This window comes from Oratosquilla oratoria, chromosome 2 (genome assembly GCF_046742065.1).
Source record: "Oratosquilla oratoria isolate Oo_2021 chromosome 2, ASM4674206v1, whole genome shotgun sequence".
Classification (NCBI taxonomy): Eukaryota; Metazoa; Arthropoda; class Malacostraca; order Stomatopoda; family Squillidae; genus Oratosquilla; species Oratosquilla oratoria.
In genome coordinates this window covers 13,068,534-13,094,339 of record NC_134778.1, presented here as the reverse complement: position 1 = coordinate 13,094,339, position 25,806 = coordinate 13,068,534, and the positions used below count along the sequence as shown (strand labels likewise).

General features: G+C 37.1%; 1 protein-coding gene across 4 annotated transcripts in view; it reads right to left on the bottom strand.

Annotated features, from left to right (window-relative positions):
- LOC143037022 (uncharacterized) overlaps positions 1-25,806 on the bottom strand; it is a 79,140-nt gene that overhangs the window by 30,363 nt on the left and 22,971 nt on the right. For 3 of the 4 annotated variants that reach the window (XM_076205128.1, XM_076205140.1, XM_076205134.1), the window contains exons 3-4: positions 1,232-6,220; positions 784-879 (exon numbers count right to left, since the gene is read on the bottom strand). In XM_076205128.1, coding sequence (XP_076061243.1) covers positions 784-879; positions 1,232-6,220 — 5,085 coding nt within the window. The remainder of the gene's footprint in view (positions 1-783; positions 880-1,231; positions 6,221-25,806) is intronic. The other variant, XM_076205143.1, reaches the window with a different exon arrangement.

Below are 25,806 nucleotides of genomic sequence, written 5' to 3'. Positions count from 1 at the left end.
GCATTCCTCTACGAGGGCAGATTAGTCACCTAACATAACCGAATACTGTGACAGATCTACAAGGATATGATGAAAATCCTTGAAGTGAGTTGATATAACCTGTACAATGGGAGCAACAATGAGTACCTCCAAGAGATGGTCCAGCAAAGTGAACCACCACCTCCTATCCATCTTCAAAATTTGTCAACAGCCTTGTTTCACTTTGGGGCACAACCCCAAGAGGCTGATGTTCAATCTCTGGACTAGGCCCAAGACCTGTCTCTATCAACTGTGATCATGTTTTGTCCATTTCACAACTGGCAAATATTCCCTCCTACTACTAGTTATATAGTGAAATATATTTGAGATATACACTACCATGATATAGAAACAGCCCCACACTTATACAACACCGACCCACCCCAGAAATGTATGGAAGGGCCCAAAGTCTGTTGCTGGCTACTGTGAGGATGTGCACTTCCAATAAGTGAAACTGAAGGTGACAATTATGACCAATGTTATCATAACTTACACAATCACCCAACACAGGGTGATTGTAGACAAACATAATTTTAGCCATATGGACAGTTCTGCTTTAATTTACTGATATATCAGTGTTAATTTTCTACATGCATTACAGTGGAATACATTACACACAAGCCTTTGATAAAAACAAATGACAAAGCTTTTATGAGGAATCTAAAGAAAAATGTCAACTATAATGCACCATTACTATAAAAAATCAATTGCAAGTTCTATGTAGTATACATCACATACAGGGAGAAAACATTCATCTGTGCTCACCTTAGTGCCTTCAGCTTGCTGATGCTCAGGTGAGTCCTCTGACTTAAAGGCATTGTGACTCTGACTATTTACAACTGACACTTCAGGTCCAACCTTCTGCATAGAAAAGAAGAAAGTCTGGATTTTTTCTTCCTGTTGGTCTTGCAGGTTTAGTGATATAACACTCTTCTGGCACAACTACTTCATGTTAGGGCAATTTTATACACATCCTCACCCCACCCCCTCTAATTTCTGTTATCAATTTTATCAGTGCAAAAAAATGACTGGGACAATCTAAGACCTGATTATTGTAATGTTTCCATATTTCTAAGGGGAATTGTATAATCAAATATAATTAAAAATTAATTAATTCTCTAGCTACATTGATAGATCAGTAACAAAGCTGGTTTTGAAATCCAAATGGCCAATCCATCAATAATACTTCTTTATCATTTTCCACCTCACATACCTTAATCTCCTGTGAATCCACCTGAACCATGTTTAATCTTGCTGCAGCAGATGGACTTTCAGGTAAAGCCTCTGGGTTTTGCTGCTGCCTCAACTCATCCTGTATTTCTACCGTGCCACTATTTTCTCCTTTCATGCAGCCTCCATTCTGTTCCCTTATATCACCACTCTGAACACTCGTATCAATGTTATGTGCACCTGCATCATTTTCAACATGAGCCACTGGATCAGTGCCACTCTGTATTACCAGACTGCTCTTATTCTGTTTCACCAAATTTTCACTTTTCTGTACACATACATTCCTTGTCTTGCTTTCTGTTTGGTCACTACTCTTTGTTCTTGGATGCACTGGACTTGTCACATTCTTTACCTTAACACTTGTTGCCATCTTCCTATTACTTTCTACTTTTTCCTTTCCTTCTCCCTCCATCTCTGAGTTATCCTTAGCTTCCACTTTTACATTACTACTAGTCACCTCTTTCAGGTTATCATCACAAGACATTTCTATGTTACTATCACAGTCAATCCCAGCTTTAGGATTATCCCCATCATGTACCTTCGCTTTACTACAGCTCTGGGTATCCTTCAAGATAACAGAACTCTGTACCTTTGGGCTATTAAGCTTCTTTGGTCCATTACTTTGTGCTTTTGTGCTATTACAATTATGACTTTTTGCATTCTCACTATTTTCTATTTGAGGATTTTTTGGACTTGGTGTCCTTGGGTTACCATCGCCACTAGTTTCCAGACCTTCAGAATGTGCTTTTGGATTCTCTTTCTCCTCTTTATCTTCAGAATGAGCTTTTAGGTTCTCTCTCTCCTCTTTTTTTGGGTTCCTATCATTTGAGAGCTTTGATGAGCCACTATCCTGTAATCTGAGGTTTGTACTACAGATCTTGTCCTCTTCCTTCTCAACCCTGGGATTGTCACCTGTCTGTTCTTTTGAATAATCACCTCTTTCCCCTTCAAGATTATTGCCAGTGTATCCCTTCTGGTTGCAATCACTTTGAATTGCTGAGTCATCACTCAGCCCTTTTTCATTAGCTTCCCTCTCTGTCTTTGGGATGTCTTTTAGGCTACAATTACTTTGCACATTAGAATCCCCTGCAACAAGCTTTTCTGGATTACTACCACTCGGCATTTGCTGGTTCCCTTCATTCTTATCTTCGTCTGGCACTTCCAGATTAGGATGAGCTTCTGCATTCCCCTCACTCAAAGTTCGTACTTTATGATTACCCTCTGGCTTGTGCTTGACACCATTTTTGGCCTTAATGTCATTAGACTTTGATTTTCTACTACTTGATACATCCAGTTTATTGTCACCCTGTGCATCTGGAATTTTGTTGATCTGTACCTCTGAATTATCACCACTTTGACATTTGTGAGTCTTCTTTTTATCATCATTCTGAGTCTTAGCGTTACCAACACTCTGGGCCTTAGATTTGCCGCCGCTCTTTTTCTTAGAATTACCGTAAGTATGACTCTTAGCATTATCATCACTCTGGCTTTGTGATTTATCGCCATTTTTATCTTTAAGGTTATCACAACTCTTGCCCTTAGAATTATCACTACTTTGACTTTTAGAGTTATCACTTCTGCTAGTCTTATGGTTTTCATCCCTATTTACCTTTGGATACTCACCACCCAAATTCTTTGGATTATCCCTGTCATTTGACTTTGAATTATCACTCTTGTTAGACTTTTGTTTGTCACTACTTGGAGTATTTTTGGTGCTATTCCTCTCTGCTTTCTTATTATCATTACTTGAAGCAATTTTGGTGCTACTCTTTTCTGCTTTCATATTATCACTACTTGTAGCAATTTTGGTGCTACTCTTTTCTGCTTTCACATTATCACTACTTGAAGCAATTTTGGTGCTACTCTTTTCTGCTTTCACATTATCACTACTTGAAGCAATTTTGGTGCTATTCCTTTCTACTTTCATACTATCCTTATGCTGTGTGCATGGGTTATCACCTATCTCTAACTTCTGGTTATCCCCATGCTGCTTTTTCGAGCAATCACCATTTGGAATTTCTATATTTCCTTCACTAGCTATCATTGACTCACTCTTATTCAAATTTTTCTGGTTACCTTGATTATGTGCTTTCATGCCTTCATGGCTCTGTCCTACCTTCGGACTCTTGTCACGTTGTCCACGTCTGGTACTCTGCGACTTTGGGCTGCTCGTGTCACTTGTCTTTGACCTCTTACCAGATGCCTTTGGGTTCCTCTCTCCATGTATCTTAGAGGTCTTTTCATCAGTGACTTTCAAATTTCCTTTGTCAAGATCTTTGGTTGAAGCTTTCGAGTTCTCATCACCTACAGTATTTGGACCACCCTCGTTATTGCTCTTCAGGCTTCCTTTTCTATGAATTTTGGATTTCTCATCTTTGCAGGGTGCTTCACTGTGGATTTCTGGGCTCCCTTCATCGGAGGCTGCAGAGTTTTTCTGATCAACTGCTTTTGTGCTTCCCACTCCAAACACCTTTGTGTTCTCACCATGCAACATCAGATTCCCTTCGCTACTCTTGAAATTTATGTCAACATAAGCTTTAGGGTTTTCTGAACCATGGACCTTTAATGTTTCTTTACTGGATCCCTTACTATGACGGTCTTTCTGGCTCCCCTTACCAGAATGAGCTGGGCTCCCCTTACCGAGTACCTTCAACTTTCCCTCCTTTGGGTTCCCCTTATGGACATTTGGCCTCCCATCACTTGGTGATACTGACTTCCCCATACTATGAGGCTCAGATCTGCCCACATCAGGTGCTTTCTGATGTCCCTCACTGTGTATTTTGGCATGTTGCTGAAGGACACTGGCATCGGCAAATGAAGCTCTACATATGGAACACTGGTGCAAAGTTTTGATGATATAATGATCATGTGCTAACTTTATGACATTCTCTTCCTTAGAAGATATACTTGATTTGCCTGGACTTTGTACAATAACCAGAGTTTTCACTCCAGGGGGAGGGGTATGCTGTACTTTTATGTGCTCCTTCAAAGATACGTCATCCTTGAACAATGACAAGCATAGCTGACACTGATGCAAAGTAAGCACACCTACCTCATTGAAATGTTTCCCTACAAATTCTTCTTTTTGATTTTCTAGTTGAGTTTTAGAGAGCTGTTGTGCAGCAGCCAGAGCTTGTGTAGCAATGTGCATTTCTTGATGCAACTGCAATTCTGTTTCATCCTTGAAGAACTGATTGCACAAGGAGCACAGGTGCATCACACTATAGACTACCTCTTCCTGTAATGTGGATTTCACCTCACTTTCTTCCACGACATCCTGTTTAGAATTAGAAGGATTTTGGTCGTGTGGTGCAGCAACTGAATTCCCTGAAGGATGAGTAATTGCCTGAGATGTTGCATGAACTTTCATGTGTTCCTTCAACTTGGTATGATCCTTGCATAAAGCATGGCACTGAGAACACTGAAGTGGATTCATATTGTGATTTTGAATCAAGTGACGACTAAGGGTCCCTTCTTTCATAAAGGCTCTCTTACAGTGAGGGCATTTGTGAGGAGGTGGTTCCCGAGAATGAGTTTCCTTTTTGTGCTTCCTCAAATCTTTCTTAAAAATGAATTCAGCATCACATTCCCCACACTTATGAGGGCTCTTCTTGTTGTGAATAGATTCATGATGTTTTAAGGATTTGCTATTTTTAAATCCTTTCTGGCAGACTTCACATTTAAATGGTAAGTCCTCATTATGGTTCATCATGTGGGCATTTAACATGACATCCGAGTCAAAAGAACTGGAACATCGAGTACACTTAAATGGTTTACAGGCACTATGAATCATCATGTGTCTTTTCAATGAAGATGCAGAACACAGAATCTTTAAGCAATATGGACATTTGTGCTCTTTTTTCTCTTCTGAGCAGTGCGAAGCCCAGTGTGATGCTATCTCCTCTTTACTAGTAAATACATCTCCACACTGGGGACACCTGTAAGATAGAATGAACTCCTTGTCTGATGCCTCTGAGGCTCCGTCCTCGAAACTTCCGTCACCTTCCTCTCTGTGGCTTAAAATATGGTCATTTAGTTCATTATGGTTATGGAAATCTTGACTGCATTGAACACAGCGCAGCATACGACCCCCTTTTACTTCAGCAGACTCCGACTCTTCTTTGGTTGCATCTTCATCAGTTAAAGCCTCTTCTAGGTCTGCTGATGACGGACTATTAGGCAAAATATTTAGGGCCGGGTCTTTGTGAGTCAATAAGTGTTCTTTCAACACTTCCAGTTCAACAAACCTTGCATCACATCTATTACACCCATACGATGCTTCACCCACATGTTGCAACAAATGTTCTTCTAGTTCATCACGCCCAATAAAGGGTGATAAGCATACAAAGCAGACCAAGGGTTGCTGTTTGGAATGTAACAAGAGATGGTCTTTTAGGAGAAATGGGAAAGAAAAACCTGTACCACAACGCACACAAGTAAAGGGAAGGTCAGCAGCACAATCCACCAAATGTTTCTTCAGGAAAGTCTTCAACCTAAAATCTTCATTGCAATGGTTACATCTATACAAATGCCCCAAACTATGGCTAAGCAGATGAACACGATAAATGTTGTACTGCCGAAATACAGCCCTACACTTACGGCATTCAAACCTACGTGATTCTTTCAGGTTTGTATTCTTTGCCTTTGTCTGTAAATCTGTTTTATTGGAACTGGTCACTGGTCTGCCAATATTTTCATTCTTAATGGAATCAATTAATTCAGCTAACACTGTCTTACTACAGGTGGGGCAAAACGTTGGCTGATTAAGGTTCTGGGCTCCAGAATGCTGTTTTGGTTTAGGTTTTGCTTTGAACACCTTACTACACTCTGAACATTGATGAGACACTTCTTGTGGCTCTTTCCTTTGGGATGCTCTTCCTGACTCCACAACTTCTTTGGCTTCCTGGGTTTCTGGCAAACCCTTCGACAGAGAGACACTTTCAGTTACAATAATTTCCTCTTGCTTGTCTATCTGCAACAGGAAAGTGTGACACATATAATCCAGTATTACATGCAGTAGATGCATCAAATCAATTTGTATTTCTTTGCTCCTTCATAACAGAGCAATCCTATATCCAACTTGAAGTCATTTTGTGGAACCAGCTCAAGTAAAATACACCCTCACTTCCATATGTAAAGCTTATTTCACCTGCCAAATATTACTGAAATAGTGTTTCTTCTAAAATAAAGTTGTTACAATATAAACTATTAGAAAAATATACAGTAGATGAGCCAACAGATGCTATCATCATCTCTTTTAATGGAGAAGTTTAAGATGTGTTTGGAAAATGAGTTGATTTATCGCAGTGTTTATGAAAAGAGCCAAGCATAAGTATACTGTACACAGATAAGGGTAATGGAGAGAAACATGTTGACAGAACATTAATGGATTAAGTAGTGGTGCTTAATGGGAGGACTGTAAGAGTTTTGAACATCCATGTTTTCAGGGGAGAGTGGGGGCTTGTCAGACCATTTTTTCAAGGAAGGAAAATTGTGAATTGAGGAAAAATGAAGGAGAAAAGGGGAAGTAGGAAAATGGAAACAGGTAGAAAAGTGCTGAGAGTAACCATTTTGAATGAGAAGCTGAGAAAAGTGTGAGAGGTGGTGAGAGATAGAGGAGAGGTAAAAGAATGGTTGTTTTAAGAAAAACATGATAAAATGTGAAAAGATGGTCCTGTATGCAGAACGAAGAAGGCAGGAAGGAACAGAGGGTGAGGTGGCAAATATAGGGATGAGAAGGCAAAGGCAGTATGGTAAAAGAAACAATCATATGAGGATTGGTCCCAAGATAAAACTTGGGAAGCATATAAAAGGTATGAAGAGAGAATCAAAACACAAGGTGAAGGAGGCAAAGAGGAGTTTGAGAGAGAATTTTAAAAAGAATAAAAAGAGGTTCTGGAAGGAAGTGAAGACAAGGAGGGGGGCAAATCAAATAGAGGAAAAGATAGAGGATGTAGATGGACTGATGTTAATGAAAATAAAAGCAGTAAGAAGATAAGTAGAATATTTCTGGTTGGAGAGGTTGGAGAGGGACTGGTCATGGCAGTGGGAGGTGCTAGGAAGGTGACTGGAATGGAAGAAGAAAACAACAGGGCTATAGAAAAAGATGAGATACAAAGAGCATCCAAAATTATGAAAGCTGGTAAGGTGCCTTGGACAGATGGATGTCATGAGGAGTGTCCAACAACAGGAGGAACTGTTACAGTGGATAAGCTAGTGAGATTGTTTAACCTCTTTGATACAATGACACTTATGTAGGCATCATGAGGCGTGAGTAGGTATACAAGGATATTGGCATCGGCACCTTGGTTTGGGCATATGGAAAAAATGAATGTGGGAAGGCTAGCAAAAAATGTAGAAGGCGGCAATGGATGGAGAAAATTTGTGGGGTAGACCAAGAATGTGCTGGATGGAGTAAAGGGTCCTTCAGTATGAGAGGAAGCCTTTCAAACAGGAAAAGGAAAGGGCAATGGATGGGTGTTAGTGGAGGATGGTTGTAAGTGAATGATAAACTGACACAGCCCAAGGAGATTTCTTGTCTTATCTAATAACTCTTGAGTGGATGAGGAGGTAGATTTCCCATGTAAATGAAACAGTGGAGGTAAATCATCTTTGGCTGTCAGGCCCTGTTATGGTGCTGTGTCTTGCTGCATTACTTCTGACCCAGCTGCTATCTGACCACAGTCACCTCTGACTACAAATATACTATATGTGGATACTTTTAGTTCTTTCAATGTTTACTTGTTACAAATTCAGTATAAAATGATATCTCAAGCTGGTAAAACTTATAACCAGAGTGATTTCATAAGAGGTTATAGAATGTCTTCAACCATAATGATAAAGTCAGACTTTTTCTTATGACAAGGTTACAAAGCCAACTATTACCAGCGAATTTATCCATCCCCTAAAATCAAAAGGAACGAGTTAAATTGAAGCCAATTTCCTCACCTCTTTAACAAAATTAACTAAAACATTAACTTCCTTCTCCCTCTCCTCTCTTACTCAAGAATTTGAACTTCACTTCTTTACTTCCTACCTTGCACCCTTTCATAGGGGCATTCTCTGTGACTGACAAAAAAAAAGTTCCAATTAACACCCTCATCTATCCAATTCTACTGAAATTTGGTTTATAGGTAGTTTGAGGGCCCTAAACACATTTCTGAAATTTGAAGGTTAATCCAAACTGTTCCGGAAATATGACTTCAGATATTTTGAGGTCATAGGAGAGGTCACTAACAGTAACCAATAACTAGAGTGATAAAAGTCAGTTATATATATGTATATCTATTAAGAATCAGAAATACACAAGAAATCCAAATATCAAAGGTTTAGAACTCTAGGTTGAATTTTTTTAAATCAAACTTTAGCAAAATTTTGGGTATCAAAATTGGGAAAAAAAAAAAAAAAATTACAGATGAGAAAAATAAAGGCATATGCTTTGGTTATTAGAACCAGTAAAAGACTATTGTTTATGCTAGTATTTTTTTTATAATTAACACATAAGAGAGCGCCGTATTAATATGTTGTCCGTCAACTGTACATATTTTTCACAATTTATGTGTTCATTATATAAAACATACTAGCATAAACAAACTTTATTTCTACTAATTCTAATAGCCAATGCATATGTCTTCATCTTCCTCACCTATAAATTCTTTTTAATTTTGATACCCCTGGGATCAAACCTTGACCTCAAATATTTGCTTAAGTGGATTTTTTTTTTTTCAACTTAGAGTTCTAAACCTCTGATATTTGGATTCCTTGTCTTTTTCCTATTCTAAATATATATACATTTATATAACTATGACTTTTATCACCCTAGTTGTTGGTCGCCAAATGTTAATGACCTCTTGTATGATCTCAAAATATCTTAAAACATACCTCCTGAACGGTTGTTCAGATTGACCTTACAATTTCAGAAATACATTTAGGGCCCTAAAAATACCTAAAAATAAAATTTCAGCAAAATCAAAGAGATGAGGGCATTACGCACTTGTTGATCTGACAGAACGCCTCCATAACCTCCATTTTCTTATCTGTATCACTTCTCTTCCCCTTCCTTTCACCCCCATTTACTCCGGTCATGTGCTAGCTCGTCTACTTCCTCCCGTTATCTGTTTACTAGTGACACACATTTTCACAATTTTCATAGGACCAATGTTGGGTATTTGTTTGTGGTGGTCATGTAAAATGAAATGATCAATGTATTGCTTTGGATCTTTTTTGCTCAAGGCCTACAGCCCCAAGAAATCAGCCCATGGCCACTGTATCAGCCTACAGGTCACTAAGAGAAGAGTCTGTGGTATTGTCTGATAGAAGTGTAGTATATGATTATGTGTTCTATGTCTTATATGTGGTTGCATTTGGAGTACTTGGTGTTTTGTGCCAACCAACAAAACCTAACAGAACACAGAAAAAACAACTGTAACAATTGAACAAAAACACTATTTTAATAAAAAAAAATAGGCAGGGAAAAACTGAAAAAATATATATAAAGAATAAATAAATATATAAATGAAATACATGGGAACACAGGTAATAAATTGTGGAGAGCAGTAATAAAAATAAATAAAAAATTAAATAAATAAATACAAATTAAATCCTCTCACCCACCCATTCACATCAGGGGTTCTCAAAATGGTCGATGGATTCAAGGGGTCAATGAATAGCCAGGGGATCAAAAGTAGGTCAATGAATGTTCGCTGCTGGAGTTGAAGGGACCATTGAAGCCTCCAACTGGAAATTATAATAATTTGTAAAATTCTGAAGAATATAAGACACCATTAGATTAAAAGAAATTATAATCATTTCTCAAGTTCAAACAATAAGTCAATTTTTTTTTCAGTAAATCTTCAAAAAATTTCAGCAGCGCTGGCAACACTACTTTCAACCAACCCCTCTCCCGCACCTTTACTATCCCACACTAGGGCCCATGCAGGATTCATTCTGTATGACCTCGACACCAGAGATTTTCACCAAATGAGAAATGAAATGGTCATCAAATATAATGGGCACATACTTTGTTTTGAATGAAGAACAAAATTGAGGAATATCAGTCAGAATAAATGTCAGAAAATTTTTTAAGTTTCCACATCACTTTGCTTTTGATTTCCTTTTATAGGTTTACTGTGACTGTCATGATGTCAACAGTGAAAGAAGAAAAAGTACCTTAAACTGAGAATTATGTTACATGTACTCATACGCCTCGACATATTTTCTTACTGCGTGTTACCTTTGTATCATATTGGATGTCAACTATTACTACTGTACTACTATTACTACTGCTCGTACTGATTTTGCCACTTCTATCCCCCCCTTGAATAAAAAACTAGGGCTTCAAGAGAAAATCTGAAACTTCATGGGGGGGGGGGGCACAAGATAAAAAGTTTGAGAACCCCTGTATTACATAGTTGAAGCAAGGGAAAATGCCATCACCAAAACAGCAGTGCAACATCAACTGTTCTCCAAAACAAGTTTCAAGTCCACTACTCCACAAAATAGAAAAAAAAATAAAATAAAATAAAATAAAACTAAATACAAATGCCTCACCCACCTCCTCACCAACTAAAATGTACATACATATACCAAAAGCTTTTTCCTCCTTATAAGGGAGGTAGCCAAAAAACAAAGGCATAATCCACTCCCATCCATTCCAACCAACCCCACATAATCCACTCCTATTCACCCCCTCCCTCCCTCTTATCTTGGCTCCTCCTGGCTGACGGATAATCCCTGCATCTCACCCACTGCCCTGGGTCAGAAGCAGTACTGCAAGACACAACACATCTACAGCAAGGCCACTTCATTAAATTGGTGACCCCCCCTCTCCATCCCCTCATGCAGAAAAAGAGAAGATGGGGAGAAATCCCTTTGAACTGTGTCAAATTATTTTTTCGTACATACTCCCTCATCCTCCATCCCCCATCCACTCCCTTTCATGCATCACAGCATCATCTATACACAACCATTTTCTATTCACTCCTATCATCTGTCTTCTCCCATCCTTCCTCAACAGACATTACCCTCTTTGCCAATGCCTGTTTTACCCCATCCATCTCATCCTTGGTCACCCCCTCATGTTCACTACTTCTACCTCTGCCTTCCACACCTTTTTTACTCATTTTTCTTCACTCACTCAATGTGTCCAAATCATCCCAACACTCTTTCATTAATCCTATCTCCCAATTCCCTTTACATTCCCGTTCTCCTCCTCACCTCCTCATTTTTATTACTTTCAAAATTTTCGGTCATACCCTTACCCCATTTCACATCTGCTCTCCTCTTTGCCTCCTTTGTTTTATGCTTTACTTCTTTTCTCTTTTCTTTGTACCACTCATATGATTCATCCCATTTTGTAATAAATCTGTGAATGCTCACTTTTTCTCTTCTAAAACCTTATTTGCTTCCAGAGCAGACCGCTGTTTAATTGTAGCTAGCAAGTGGCCAAATATCTTGCAGCCAATTGTGAGCTACTTTGTGTATTTAACTAGTTGTATTTACTTAGTTGTATTATACAGGAAGAGAACTATGCTCATAGTGACCCATCTTTGTATCTTTCAGCATCTAGTTTGTTCTTAAATTCTTGAATAGTATTTGCATACACTGCTGCCTCATCCAATTTATTCCAGATATCCACCACTCTGTGTGGGAAACTGTTCTTTTTCAGATCTCTTTTATAACTATCCTTTTTGAGTTTCTTTTCATGTCCTCTTGTTTTTCTCTTGTCCCACTTTAATAAATCATATCTATCTAGGACTTCCATACCTTTCATCATTTTGTAAATAGTCAGTAGATCTCCTCTTTCTCTTCTTTGTTCCAGGGTTGGTAGTTCCAATTTGGACATTCTTTGTTTGTCAATTTGAAGAGTGTTGGTGCCATCTTTGTCACCGCTCTTTGTATTCTAATTTCTTTATATTCTTTTTAGTACCAAGTGTCCATAGTGTCACAGCATACTCCAATCTTGGTCTTATCAGTGTAACTAATATTTTTTTCACCATTTCCTTATCCAATAGTCATAAGCCACTTTCATCAATCTTCATAAATTTAAGGTTTCTCCAACTATTTTGCCGATATGCTTGTCTGGTGACATGTCTTTGCTAATAATTACTCCAAGGTCCCTTTCCATCTCACCTTTTCGACTTCCTCTGCACCAGTTTTGTATTTCTTCGATATACTATTTTTACTTTTTCCAAACACCATTATACTACATTTCTTGATGTTAAAGTTCACTTCCCACTTTTGACTCCATTTCCAGACTTTATCCAAGTCTTTCTGTCGTGATTCACAATCTTCCTCTGTACTTATTTTCTTTAGTATTTTTGCATTATCTGCAAAAAGGTTCATAGAACATTCCACACCTTCATCCATGTCATTTATATATATGTATGATACGATGTGACATACATAACACAATCAACATGATTATATGTATAATGTGTACATGCATACATGTACGTGTGTATCACCATCGTAGGCATCGCCAAATATGTAAATTCTATGATGATTATATAGACCTACATGGGATTACATGTGCTTGATTGAATGCATGCTCAAGCTGCTTTTGATATCACTTAGGTGTACATTACAACTTATGATTCCAGGCCACCACATGCACATGACATACCAATTTATTATGAGGGAGATAAGAGGTAGGCATGTGCATGTGCTTGGTCAGACCACAAGTTGAAAAAAAAATAATAATAATAATTCCCAGAGTGTGGGCATGTATTTTCAATCAGTAAATTGGTTGTTTGAAAATAAGAAAATTAAACATCAATTTGAATTTCACTGATTGTGTCTTGAGTGTGATTCCTGTGGTAAACGAAACACCTCTTTAATATAAACAAGTCCACAAAGCTGGGCACATTACCACTGGGCAGGTGGTGCATTACCGAAAAATCTGCATAGACATAATGTGTACAGGTATATACATATACAAATATGCAGAAACGCGGACCACCCTAAGGAAATTAAAATCGGTGAAGCACTGACAGATATGCACCCCAGATTTTTTGGTAATGCACTACCTGTCCAACAGTAAAGCACCCAGCACTACAAGTCTGAGGTATTTGCTTTCTACCTGCAAAACAATTTAACCATGCCTGTCACAATACCGTCACAATGTATATGCTAATTATTGATGATTATCATAATATAACAGTAAAAGGAAAAGGAAAAATAAATACTATAAGATTACCATGAAGTTTATAAAATAAAAAAAATAAAATAAAAATGTGCTGCGGATATAATATAGAACTATTTTCAAATTTGTATAAAAAAATATTATCCCCTAAATATCTGGGATATTCTATTTTTCTTGTAAGTGAACTGATGATGGCAACACTCAATTCATTTGTTAAGTTGGGGGTTTTGTTAGGTTTGTGAACTTTTCTGCAACTTCGGTTCTTTGCGTAACATGTGCATATCTTTATTCCATGGTGTGGTGAGAGTGGGGAGGGAAGAAGGCTAAGGGGCTGGTCGCTAGACCAGTGCAAATAGGTATTTCTATTTAGTGGCCCGAACTATATCTGGTTCATCAGACAAGCACAATAAAAACAGTTTTCCTCTGCTCTTTATTCTGCTTTCTAAATCTATTACAAGGGTACTTCTTTATTTTATTCTAATGAACTGAATCTATAGGGAAGTGAATTTATTTTGTCAACTATCAAATCTATATCTAATGATTATTTAACTGATTACTTTACTAAATCCTAGTTTATGAACAACACTGTAATTTTTTTCATATTTTGGTTGATGTATGTTTTAAAAGGTCCTCACAAGTTTGTGTGTATATGCCATGGCAACAGTATCCTACTTACCAAAAAATAATTGAACATGATAATCTAATAACATCTTATTTCAAAATACTTCTCTTTTGGTGTGTATATATATATATATATATATATATATATATATATATATATATATATATATATATATATATAGATATATATATATATATATATATATATATATATGTATTGGGGTCTTTTGTTTACTCTGGCCGATCCATCCTCCAACATCCGATCCCTTTCACGTTCACGCACGTGTCGGAACTTCATGTGGGGTACAATCAATTCAAATATGAGCTAGGCTTGTTAAAAATCTATATCTACTAGTAGCAGCGAGTTGAATATTAACACTGCTGACAAACATTTTATTAGAGTTCTACTTGAGCTAGTCTTCTCAATAAATCTCTTATTAGTGCAATAACTGGTGACTAAGTTACTCTGTATATTAAACAAACTTCCAAAAACATGTTTAAATTGAAGCCTTAAAGACAAAATAGGCATTGTGTTCCATCTCTGTCTTGTTTAAATATCATAATCGCAGCTGTATGAAAAAATCTATCATGAAACCTGCATCAATAAATGCAAAAGCCGTTTAATTGTTGAACTGAACTGCAGTATATATTTTTTTTCAAATGACAATGATTTGTTGTATAGTGTTATTAATCGAGTCTGTAGTTATAGTATGTCATGTGATTGCCATGTCCATGTACTTAAATTTTAACCTCACTGTTCATTGTCGACTATGAATGGATTTCCTTTTGCTAAACACTTGCATGCATTTATGTCTTCATATGGTCTAGATTAAAGTCTAGACCCAAGTCCAAGATATCTCAGTCTCAGCCTAGGTTGGTAGCCAACAGGTTAATAAAGCAAAGTTTTTGATTGTCACTCAATCTGAAATCTCATGACGTCTGGTGACAGGTTAGGGGGCCGGGGTAGAATAATGTTTATGTTGGGTTGTTGGATGTGAATTAATGATTGAAAAGTACCAGAGATCTCCTAAAATTAACGTCATGCAATTAAAACACAAGGTGGACTAATCAATTTTTTTTGGTGGACTTGTCAAAATTCTTGTGGACTTGTCAAAATTGAATCTAATTAGTAACCCTGGCTAGTTAAAATATATATATATATATATTAAGCACAACCCCTGCTCTGCTTTCCACACTCTTCCTATTAGTCCTTCATTCAATCTTTCCAAGTGCCCAAATCACCCCAGTATTCTCTGATCAACCCTATCAGCCAGCTCCCTTTCCTCACCTCCTAATTTCTCACTCTAACCATCCTTGTAACTCCCACCATATTCTCAAAGACCATCTCAAACCCATTTAAATCTCTCTTTTCTCCTTTACATTTAAAGTCTCTGCCTCATACAGTATTGTAGGCATAATCACACATTCTCCCATACCAATTTAATCTTTATACACCATATCCAAACTGATGGATAAATACCTGAAAGCACTTACCTACTCTAACCAATACATGTTCAAAGACAGCCACTACATCACTATATAGTTACTGCTCACAAATATCACTCAACAAGTATTGCAGGGATTCAGATAAAATGCTCCACCATAAAGAATGGTTAACATAGCTACACACACAAATTAGGTATTTTATTGTTTTCAGGCATAAACTATCAAAACATCATAATCACAGACATTCACAACAAATAACACGGAATGGATTACTTCTTAGCAGATGCATTGAAGAAAATCCAAACTAACCCAATTTCTGGGAGATAAAGACTCTACGGAGCAAGGAGCAATAATCTAATACAAACTATTCAAATTCTTCACAATCTCCGAACACCAGACACAGAACTTAACACCAATGCACTCACTTATGCAGATGATCTGATAGTTATAACTTAGCATAGAAACTATAAAATAGCAACAAAGAACATCTAAGTCTACTCCAGACAAATTACAGCAATGGTTCCGAAACAACAAAAGTCTCACCCTAGAAATCATCAGTAACAATGTTCACTACTGACATCCATAAATCAAATTACTATAAAACCAAGCACCCAAACCCTTCAAATGGGAAAGAACACAAATTCTAGGCTTGATTTTCAATAACCATATGACTTTCAGACTTCACATTAAAGACATAACAGTGAAAACCAATATCAAAATAAACCTATTAAAATAAATTGCAAGCATGATCTTTGGATAGAAGGAATCAAATAACTGTCTACAAACAATTCATAAGAACACCACTTGACTAAGCTTCTACAACATGGTTTCTAATAATTAGCATTATACAGACAATTTACAAACATTACATAATAAAACAGTGAGAGTAACAACAGAAGGCAACAAACAGGAGATGGGACTGCTCGGACAGACAGTCTAGGGAAAAACAACAACAACAAAACCACTACAGTAGGACATCTGCACAGCACAAAGAAACTAAAATCTTTCCCATAGAATATTAGATGAAAATGAGAGGTACACAGGTTTTTTTTTTTAACCCACTCACCCATCTCATTAAACCAAAAAAACACTACCAGCTGAACTTAACAAAAAACTATTCCAGCATTTAATAATCATATACAATCTATCCCATGCACAAAATACACCCACACAAAAACACATTCACTCCCCAATCACTAAAGAAGCTATACAAGGCAGACCACCTAACTTAATACTTCAACCCCAACCCAGAGATGAGCTCCACAGAAAAATCCCCCTCAAGAGAAACAAGAACCACATTGGTATGCTTGCATTCAGGACACCATTCAGCTCTACGGAAGTTCAAGCACAGAATAGGCTTGGCCACAATCAAACTACCCTAGATGCAACCACCACACAGAAGACATTGAAAATACCTCATCTCACAGTGTCCCACACTATCAATCTCTAGACAAAACAATATTTCTTTCCTCCAAGTGACCTATGGGTTCTGCCAGTTGCCACAGCCAGTTATATAGGGGAAAAGAATGACTGATTGACTGCCACACTTCTTCCAAAAGGCTCCAGTGCTTCCAGTTATCAATATAATAATTGTTGCCTTAATTTTGACTAACTGGAAACCTGTAGCCCCACAGTAGCTAACAATGGTCCTTGGGTCTTTCCAAAGATATCTTGGATACAAAAATTGGACTACTGCCATGCTGTATTGGTGTGGGACCGTTTCTATCACCACCTGAGAGTCACATAAGATGGGGAACTTTTGACACTTTTCAGCTCACCATGTGTGAAAAGGTGTAAGAAATACACTTGAAATTGAAAAAAAGAAATGTTGGTCACAGCCTAAAGCCCGAATGTTGGCCCTTCAAGGGCTGACACCTTCTATGGAGGTGAGTGATTCGACAAATCTTAAAAATGGACAACTCCATTCTACATTCTGCAGAACCACCATGTATGATGCTTTATATACCTGGAATTGGGCACTCAAAAATACGTCAGATCAATCAATCAATCAATCCGTGGTCCCCAGGTAACCAGCAATGGTCAATGAACTGGCCCATAAGTCATTCAAGTCATAAGTCATGTCAGATACAACTCATCGGAAACTTATTAAAAAGAAAAAAAAAATCTTACTAAGATGATATACTTGTAATAAAGTCACAGTTCATTCACCATTAGTGGTTACCTAAATAGGGTCTCAAGTTCTTGTGCAGTAATACTTACCTAAGGGTATATCCAAAAACTTGCAAGTTGATTCTCATATAGAAATACACATTGAATTATGGAAACTAATTCAGAAACTGCTTATACTGTGTAAATTCACTGCATAAATCTTTAAATTTTATGGCATCACACTGGCTAATGGCTACAATGTAAAATCTATAAATGAAAACAGTTTGAAAATCCAAATTACCTTTTCCATCAGTGTCTTCAACAATCACAATTTTCAACAAAAATTTTGGTTCTGTACTGCTATACCCATTAGTGCATTCAAACATGATACAAACTTATTGATGATGAAGATTTCACTAATGTTCTTGAGTAATTATGGCTACCAGCATGACCCTACTTTGAGATGTAACAAGGAGCTTCAGATGACAACACCAAGGAGAATGAAGAAAAACCCCTAAAGGCACATTCAAAAGCGGGTCCAGCCACTTGCTCTGAATAACTAAAAAACCTCCATCACACATACACACATCTTTTCACTACAACTGCCACTCCTGGATCTATGTAGAATATGGACTTACATATACATACATATACCAATGGCTTTTTCCCACCTTACAAGAGAGGTACCCTAAGTCAAAGGCATAAATCCATTCCCACTCATTCCATCCCCACATACTCCATTCACATTCACCATCCCTCCCTCCTGCTTTTCTTGACTCCTCCTGGATGATGGGTCACCCTTGCATCTCACCCACTGCCCTAGGTCAGAAGCATTGCAGCAAGACACAACATCCACAGCAAGAATGTTTCTTTTAATTGGCGACCACCCCCTCTCTGTTCACTCATGCAGAAAATGAAAAGACAGGGAGAAATCCCTTCAGGCTGTGTCAAAATACTGTATTGTTCACACATACCCCCTCACCCCCCACCCACTCCCTTCCATGATCACAGTATCATCCATCCACAACCATTCTCCACTCCCCCTTATCTTCTGTCTTCTCCCTTCCTCAACAGACTCCCCCTCTTTTCCAATGCTCCTTTCACCCCATCCATCCATCTAAACCTTGGTCACCCCATCACGTTCACACCCCCACCTCTGCCTTCCACACCTCTTTTACTGATCTTTCTTTACTCATTCTTTCCATGTGTCCAAACCATTCCAGGACTCTTTCATCAACCCTATCTCCCAACTCCCTTTCCACCCCCACTCTCTTCCTCACCTCTTTTCTCACTCTATCCAGCCTAGTAACCCCTATAATACTTCTCAGGTATTTCATCTCTCATATTTAAACTCTTCCTCTCTTATGTTCCATATTTCTGACCCATACAGTGCTGCTGGCACAATCACTCCTTCATACAATCTCCTCTTAGCATCCATTCCCAAATGTCTATTTTTAATTACCCTTTTTAATCCCAAGGACTACCTGCTTCTCTCAATCTACATTCTACCTCCACCTCCACTCCTTCCTTTCCTGCCACATTCAACCCCCCAAGTATTTAAAGCTATCCAATTCCTTCAGTCTTTCTCCTTTATTACTCATTTCCAATTTGCTGCCACCCTCGCCTTGTACATCTCATCACCTTACTTTAACTTACATTTTTCTTCAACTTCCTTCTTTCACACACCAACTAAAAAAAAAATGCACAACAAACTACACCACTATACAAGTTTAACCTAAATACCTTACAAATAAATATAAATGACATTACTAACAAGTGCAGAGCTGCTGGACTTTCAACACAGACTCCATGCACATGACACTAACATTAGAAAACTCTCCTCACAGACCACACTACCAGTCTTTACGGATAACAAAATAATCTGAAGACAAAACACAAACCAAAGGTGGACTTACAACATTTTACACAATAATATCCCATTCCCCAATGAAATTAATCTAGCAACCACTCACATACAGAATAGGAAAAATAGGCACCATACAAACACATACAAGGAAAACTATACATCACATTCATCTACACACCAATAATTACAACACCCCAATTCCAATACAGTGAGTCCTCCTTATACAGTAATTTTTATCCGGTAAATTCACAGTTACGGTATTTGGTAATTACTACCCTCAATTCTATTTACAGTAAGAAAAATTCACAGATACGGTATCCGCTCATGTTTTGAAGAGGAAAGAGCAGGGAGAAGGTACGTCTGCCATATCCTATTATTACATGCTATAATGGGTTCGGTATATGGTAATTTCAATTTGCGGTAAGGTTTTCAGGAATGCATATGTACTGTATAACAAGAACTTACTGTACTTCAATAACTTTTTTTGCCCAAGAACCCAAGGGCTTATAATTATATATATATATATATATATATATATATATATATATATATATATATATATATATATCTATATATATATATAATATATATATATATGAGAATACTATCAAGTATGGAGGTGTGTCCAGCTTCTTTCCTGTTAATTCAGAAGTAAGGCAAGGATGTGTCCTTGCCCCAACACCATACCTGTCAAGTCTTATGTAACTTCTATGATTTTCAAGTCTCACGCTTTTTCTCCGCATGCAATGTTTTTTAATGTGTTTGTTTTAAACAATCTGAAATAAGTTCCCCTTTTCAAGTATTACATAACATCAAGTCTTACATTTTTTTTAATAAATCTTACATAATTTCTATGATTTTCAAGTCACATAACATTGTATGAGCACCACATAATGAAAAACATTACTGTTTACAAGAATCTTTGTAAACAGTACTGTTTTTCATTACGTGGTGTTTATACTGTCATGTGTTTACATTGTGTTTTCATTCTGCATTTGTTTTGAAACAGATATTGAATGACAAAAAAAAATATGGTTTTCTTATGGTTTAATTACCATTTTATAAAAAAAAAAAACTTGTTCATGGCCTCTACTGCAAAATCTTTTGGCAAGACACTACAGTTAACTTGACTGGTATGCAACATTTTTCAATTCAACACCTGCATGGACTTGGTACTAGACAGAGTTGTTGATCAATGTCACTGTGGAGCATCTATTGGCAACACCAAGATCACTGGCCTTGTATTTGCTGACAATCTGTCCTTTTTACAGAGTTGTTGGAGGTATTGTTTTGCAGCCCTCGAGTCACTGCATAGGGAAGCAAGACCAATTGGATTTGAGGTCTCCTGGACCAAGATCAAGGTCCAGGAGTTTGGGTGGTTTACTATGTGACAGTTCAGTCTGTCCATGCATGTGTTGACATTCAGGTCTTGGAAAGCTTTGCATACCTTGGTCATGTAATGCATAACAGTTGTGGGTCATGTCAGGAAGTACTTTGAAGAATTGCCATTGTCCATGGTGTTATGGACTCGATCAACCAGAATATATGTCATTATTTATGCAGGAGGGCAAAGATTCAAATATTCAAGCCACTTGTGCTCCCTGTCTTGCTGTTTGGCTGTGAGACATGGGGGACATTAAATACTGACCCTTGATGTTGATCCTACTTGTAGGGTTGTCTCCTAAGAATTCATGGCTGAGCCAAGTTGAATGATCCTGTTGAGAGTTGTTTAAAGTGGGAAGGATGTATTTACCTAATGGTATTTACCTAATTATAGTATACAGGAAAGGAACAACACTCATTGGGTCCTGTCTCCTGTTCTCTAATTTTCTAACATACCTAGACTCAGATTCATCTATGGTTCCAACTTACTCTAAATCTTTGATTTCCAATTACCATATTTGGAATTCAAAGATAAAGATTAAGTTGGAACTGTACATGAATTTGAGTCTAGGTATGTTAGAAAATTAGAGAATAGGAGACAGAACCCAATGAGCATTGTTCCTTTCCTGTATACTACAATTAGGTAAATACATTTAGGAAGCTTGATCTGAAAGACCATAGAGACTGACACTAGCGTGGGAGTGAGGCGACAAGCTTCCTGGTGAATTCCCCCAACTGATTTTATATATATATATATATATATATATATATATATATATATATATATATATATATGTATATATAAATACATATATAATATATATTCATATACATATATACATTCATATATATATATATATGTGCATAAATATATATATATATATATGCATACATATATATATATATATATACATACACGAGGGGGTATCATAAAGTTTTAATTATCACCCGAAAGTTATTCAGCTATGTCAAAGAAATTTTGTCAGTATAATCACTGGTCCTCATGTGCATGATGATGCAAAAATGTTCTCTTAAGTTTGTTCATTTTTTTTACTGGTGGCACTAGATGTCATTAACCCGCAAGATGGAGAAGATTGAGGCTCGCAGCATGGTTAAGTTCCTGCATTTGAAGGGTTATAGTGCCCGCCAAATCCATGATGAAATGAAGGCTGTCTATGGTGATGATTGCCCGTCATATGACACTGTTGTGAGATGGAAAAGGAATTTCCAAACTGGCCACATGCCCCTCACAGACAAGCCAAGAACTGGACGACCATCACTCATGGACAGTGCGACCACAGTGAAGAAAGTGGAAGATCTTATCCTGGAAGACCGACAAGTAACCATCCATGTGATCATGCATGAGACTGGTCTTAGTTATGGCAGTGTGTGGAAAATTATTCACGACGAACTGCACATGTCTAAGGTGTCAGCACGCTGGGTTCCGCGCTTACTGACTCCTCTCCAAAGGCAAACACGGCGTGACCTGTCGAGGCAGATGTTGACTCTTTTGGAGCAGGATGAAGAGGATTTCTTTGGTCGTCTGGTAACTATGGACGAAAGTTGGATCTATCTGTATGATCCAGAGACCAAAGAGATGAGCAAGGAGTGGAAGCACACCACATCCCCTCCCCCCAAGAAGGCTAAGGTGCAGAAGTCCGCAGGGAAGGTCATGCTGTCGGTTTTTTGGGACTGTCGTGGAGTCATCCTCACAGACTACCTTGCAAAGGGTCAGACCATCACTAGCGCATACTACTGCACACTTCTGAACAAGTTGCGAGATGCTCTGAAGAGATGTAGTGGTATGCTCACCATAGGAGTTTGTCTCCTTGCCAACAATGCACCCACTCACTCATCTCAAGCTGCAGTTGTGGAAGCAAGGCGATGTGGCTATGAAATTTTGCCGCATTTTGCCCCAAGCAACTTTTTCTTGTTCCCAAAGATGAAAAATCCACTGAGGGGTCGGTGATTTGATGACACAGATGTCATTCATGAGGTGGAACAGTGGTTTGAACCACAATCTGAGGACTTCTACAATGGCAGCCTGCAGAAGGTCGAGAAACAATGGGAGAAATGTGTAACTCTGGACGGTGACTATGTAGAGAAGTCTTAAGGACCACCAATAAAAATTAAGTTTCTGACTCATTCACTTCATGGTCATAATCAAAACTTTACAATACCACCTCATGTATATATATATATATATATATATATATATTAGTGTATTTTGGGAGCAGGTTTTCTTTAATACAGGTTTGATTAGATAAATAAATACTAAAATGTTCTGAAAGTTGCTGATTTTCTTTCATGCGTTTTTAATTTTTCTAATTATCCTCTTCCCTTGGATAGGATGGGCATAAACTAATTCCTTTTTTACACAATGTTTCGTCTTAAGACATCTTTTGGTATTTCTGTTTTAAAGATGCAATAAATATTTGTGATACTACAAGTTTGAATTTAAATTACAAATCAAAGTTTAGAATTACAATGAAGTTTAACATAGTAAAATTACATTTCAAATTTAACAAAAAATAAAATAACTACCACATGCCTATAAGATACAACTAGGTAAATACAGGCATACACACACACAAACAAACCACAGGCTGGAACAGACATCTAGAATGAGTTCTGGAGCACAGCACTTTTTTGATAAGTTTGGAGGAAACACCTAGTTTTGTATTTCAGGATAGGGAGATTTGTTTATTAAGTGACTAAAATGATAAAATAGAGTATCTTCACTTAGTGATCAATACACAAAATGGAGAATGATGAAAAAGACAAAAATATGGTGAAGCAGCAAAGAGAAGAGTGGATGAAAGCAGGGTTGAATCACCATAAGGTGTCATCCCAAAAAGGCATTGCAACATGGAAATGCCGAAATCAAATCAAAGGTACGAAAACATTGCATTTTCAGGGTATGTAAAAGAAAGTGGAATACTAGGTAGAGGTTTAGAATTGGAAAGAAAATCAAGGTTTAACAATATCCTAAGAAATCGGATTACAGAATTAATAGATGAAATTATAGATCTGAAACCTGAATACAGGGCAATGTATAGAGAAGTGAACCAGTTGGAAAAACAAAATGCTGAAACCAACAGAGTGAGAACAAAAGAAAAATAACAACACAAACAAAAATAAGGTTTTCAAAAAAGAAGTAAAACAAATACAAGCACTGACCAAGAAAGTTGGTGAAACATTAAAAGATACAGATCTCCAAGATATAAAAAATAAATGGAAAGTAGAACAAGAAAACCAAAAAAATAACTTTTAAAGAAATAGTACAGCAACAAGTGGGAGAGAATGCAAAAGAAACAGTAATTAAAGTAATTAAGGAGAAAGATAATTGGGTCAGAGACACAGTGGATAGAAAAAAAAAAGTTCATAACAGTTTATGGTATTAAAGAAAAACATAATTTAGCTAGATACCAAAGAGAAATAGAGGAAGAAATTGCATAGGAAATTCTGAGAGATACAAGAGGGGAAAGAAATGGAAAAAGAAACAGAGGAAGTGCATAGAATGATACTATATTTCAAAGAAAAAATAGACCACTAAAAGTTAAACTAAAGTCTCAAATGACAGAGTACTATCAAAAGTGGCAAAGCTGGAAAAAGTGAAAATTACAAAAATGTATGGATATAAAAAAAAAAAAAAATGAGTGATGAGGAAAAACAGAGGAAAAAGACACTAAGAAACGAAGCACATGACAAAAACGAGAGGAGAACAGAGACCAAAAAGAACAAATAGGAGAAAGGAAATAATTCAAAATAACATATACCAATATACATGACATGATTTCAAGGCTAAATGATACTCTGAAGATGACTAGCAGGTACATCAATGAGGATTTATTCTTGGGATTTAGGAGGCAAGGGGAAATAATGGATAAAAATTTAGACACTGATATAGATATCTTACCAGAGCAATAAGGAATCAAGAAATTAACAACTTAGCAGATGAATTGATTGATTTAAAATTAGACCATAAAGCTTTACAACTAGAGGTATCCAACTTACGCACAACTAACAAGGTGATACCAAGACATTAAATGAGCTAAAAAGTGAACTAAGTGTGATAATAAGAGAAAATGAAAGAAAGGAAAATGAGGTTAGAAATACAAATGAAGAACTGAAGAAAGAGGTTAAAGAACAATTACTAGCAGTAACTGAAAAGATGGAAGAATCAAAGATACCGATCTGAACAAAATAAAAAATCAAAGGAAAAAGGAATGTGAAAATCAAAAACTCTCATTCAAAGAAATAGTACAACAGCAGGTAGAAGATAATACAAAGGAAACAGTGAGCCAAATGATCAAGGAAGGGGACAATTGGGTGAGAGAGACAGTGGACAAAAAGAAATGCATTGTGGTTTACAGTATCAATGAAAAACAAAATGTACACAAATACCAAAGAGAAAAAGAAGAGAATGAAATTGCGGAGATGCTAAAAGCGGTTCAAGACGAGGGACAGAATCTGGATAGGGAAATCAATGACATGCATAGAATGGGTACATATTCAAAAGAAAAAAAAAAATACACAGACCAATGAAAATCAAACTAAGAACTCAAATGATAGCAAATGAAATACTATCAAAAGCAGCAAAGCTAGCAAACAATGAAAAATACAAAAATGTGTGAAGAAAAAAGGAAATGAATGAAGAGAAAATAGAGATAGGGCACTGAGAAGTGAAGCTAAGGAAAAAATGAGAAGAGACGGAAGAACTAGTTGGTTTTTTTTGGAGAGTGCTGGATCTGAGACTGAGAAAATGGTACATCAGAAAGATGGAAACAAACCAAAAAAGAGAAAAGAAAAAATTAAAAGTGCCATATACAAATATGGACAGTATGATTTCAGGAATAAATGAATTGAATGACAATTTGTCAGAGAAACCTGACATAATGGGAATTGTGGAGACATAATGGGAATTGTGGAGACAAAACTACAAGGTCCTATATACAATCAAGTATGGTGGGACAAGGTTTATACAACC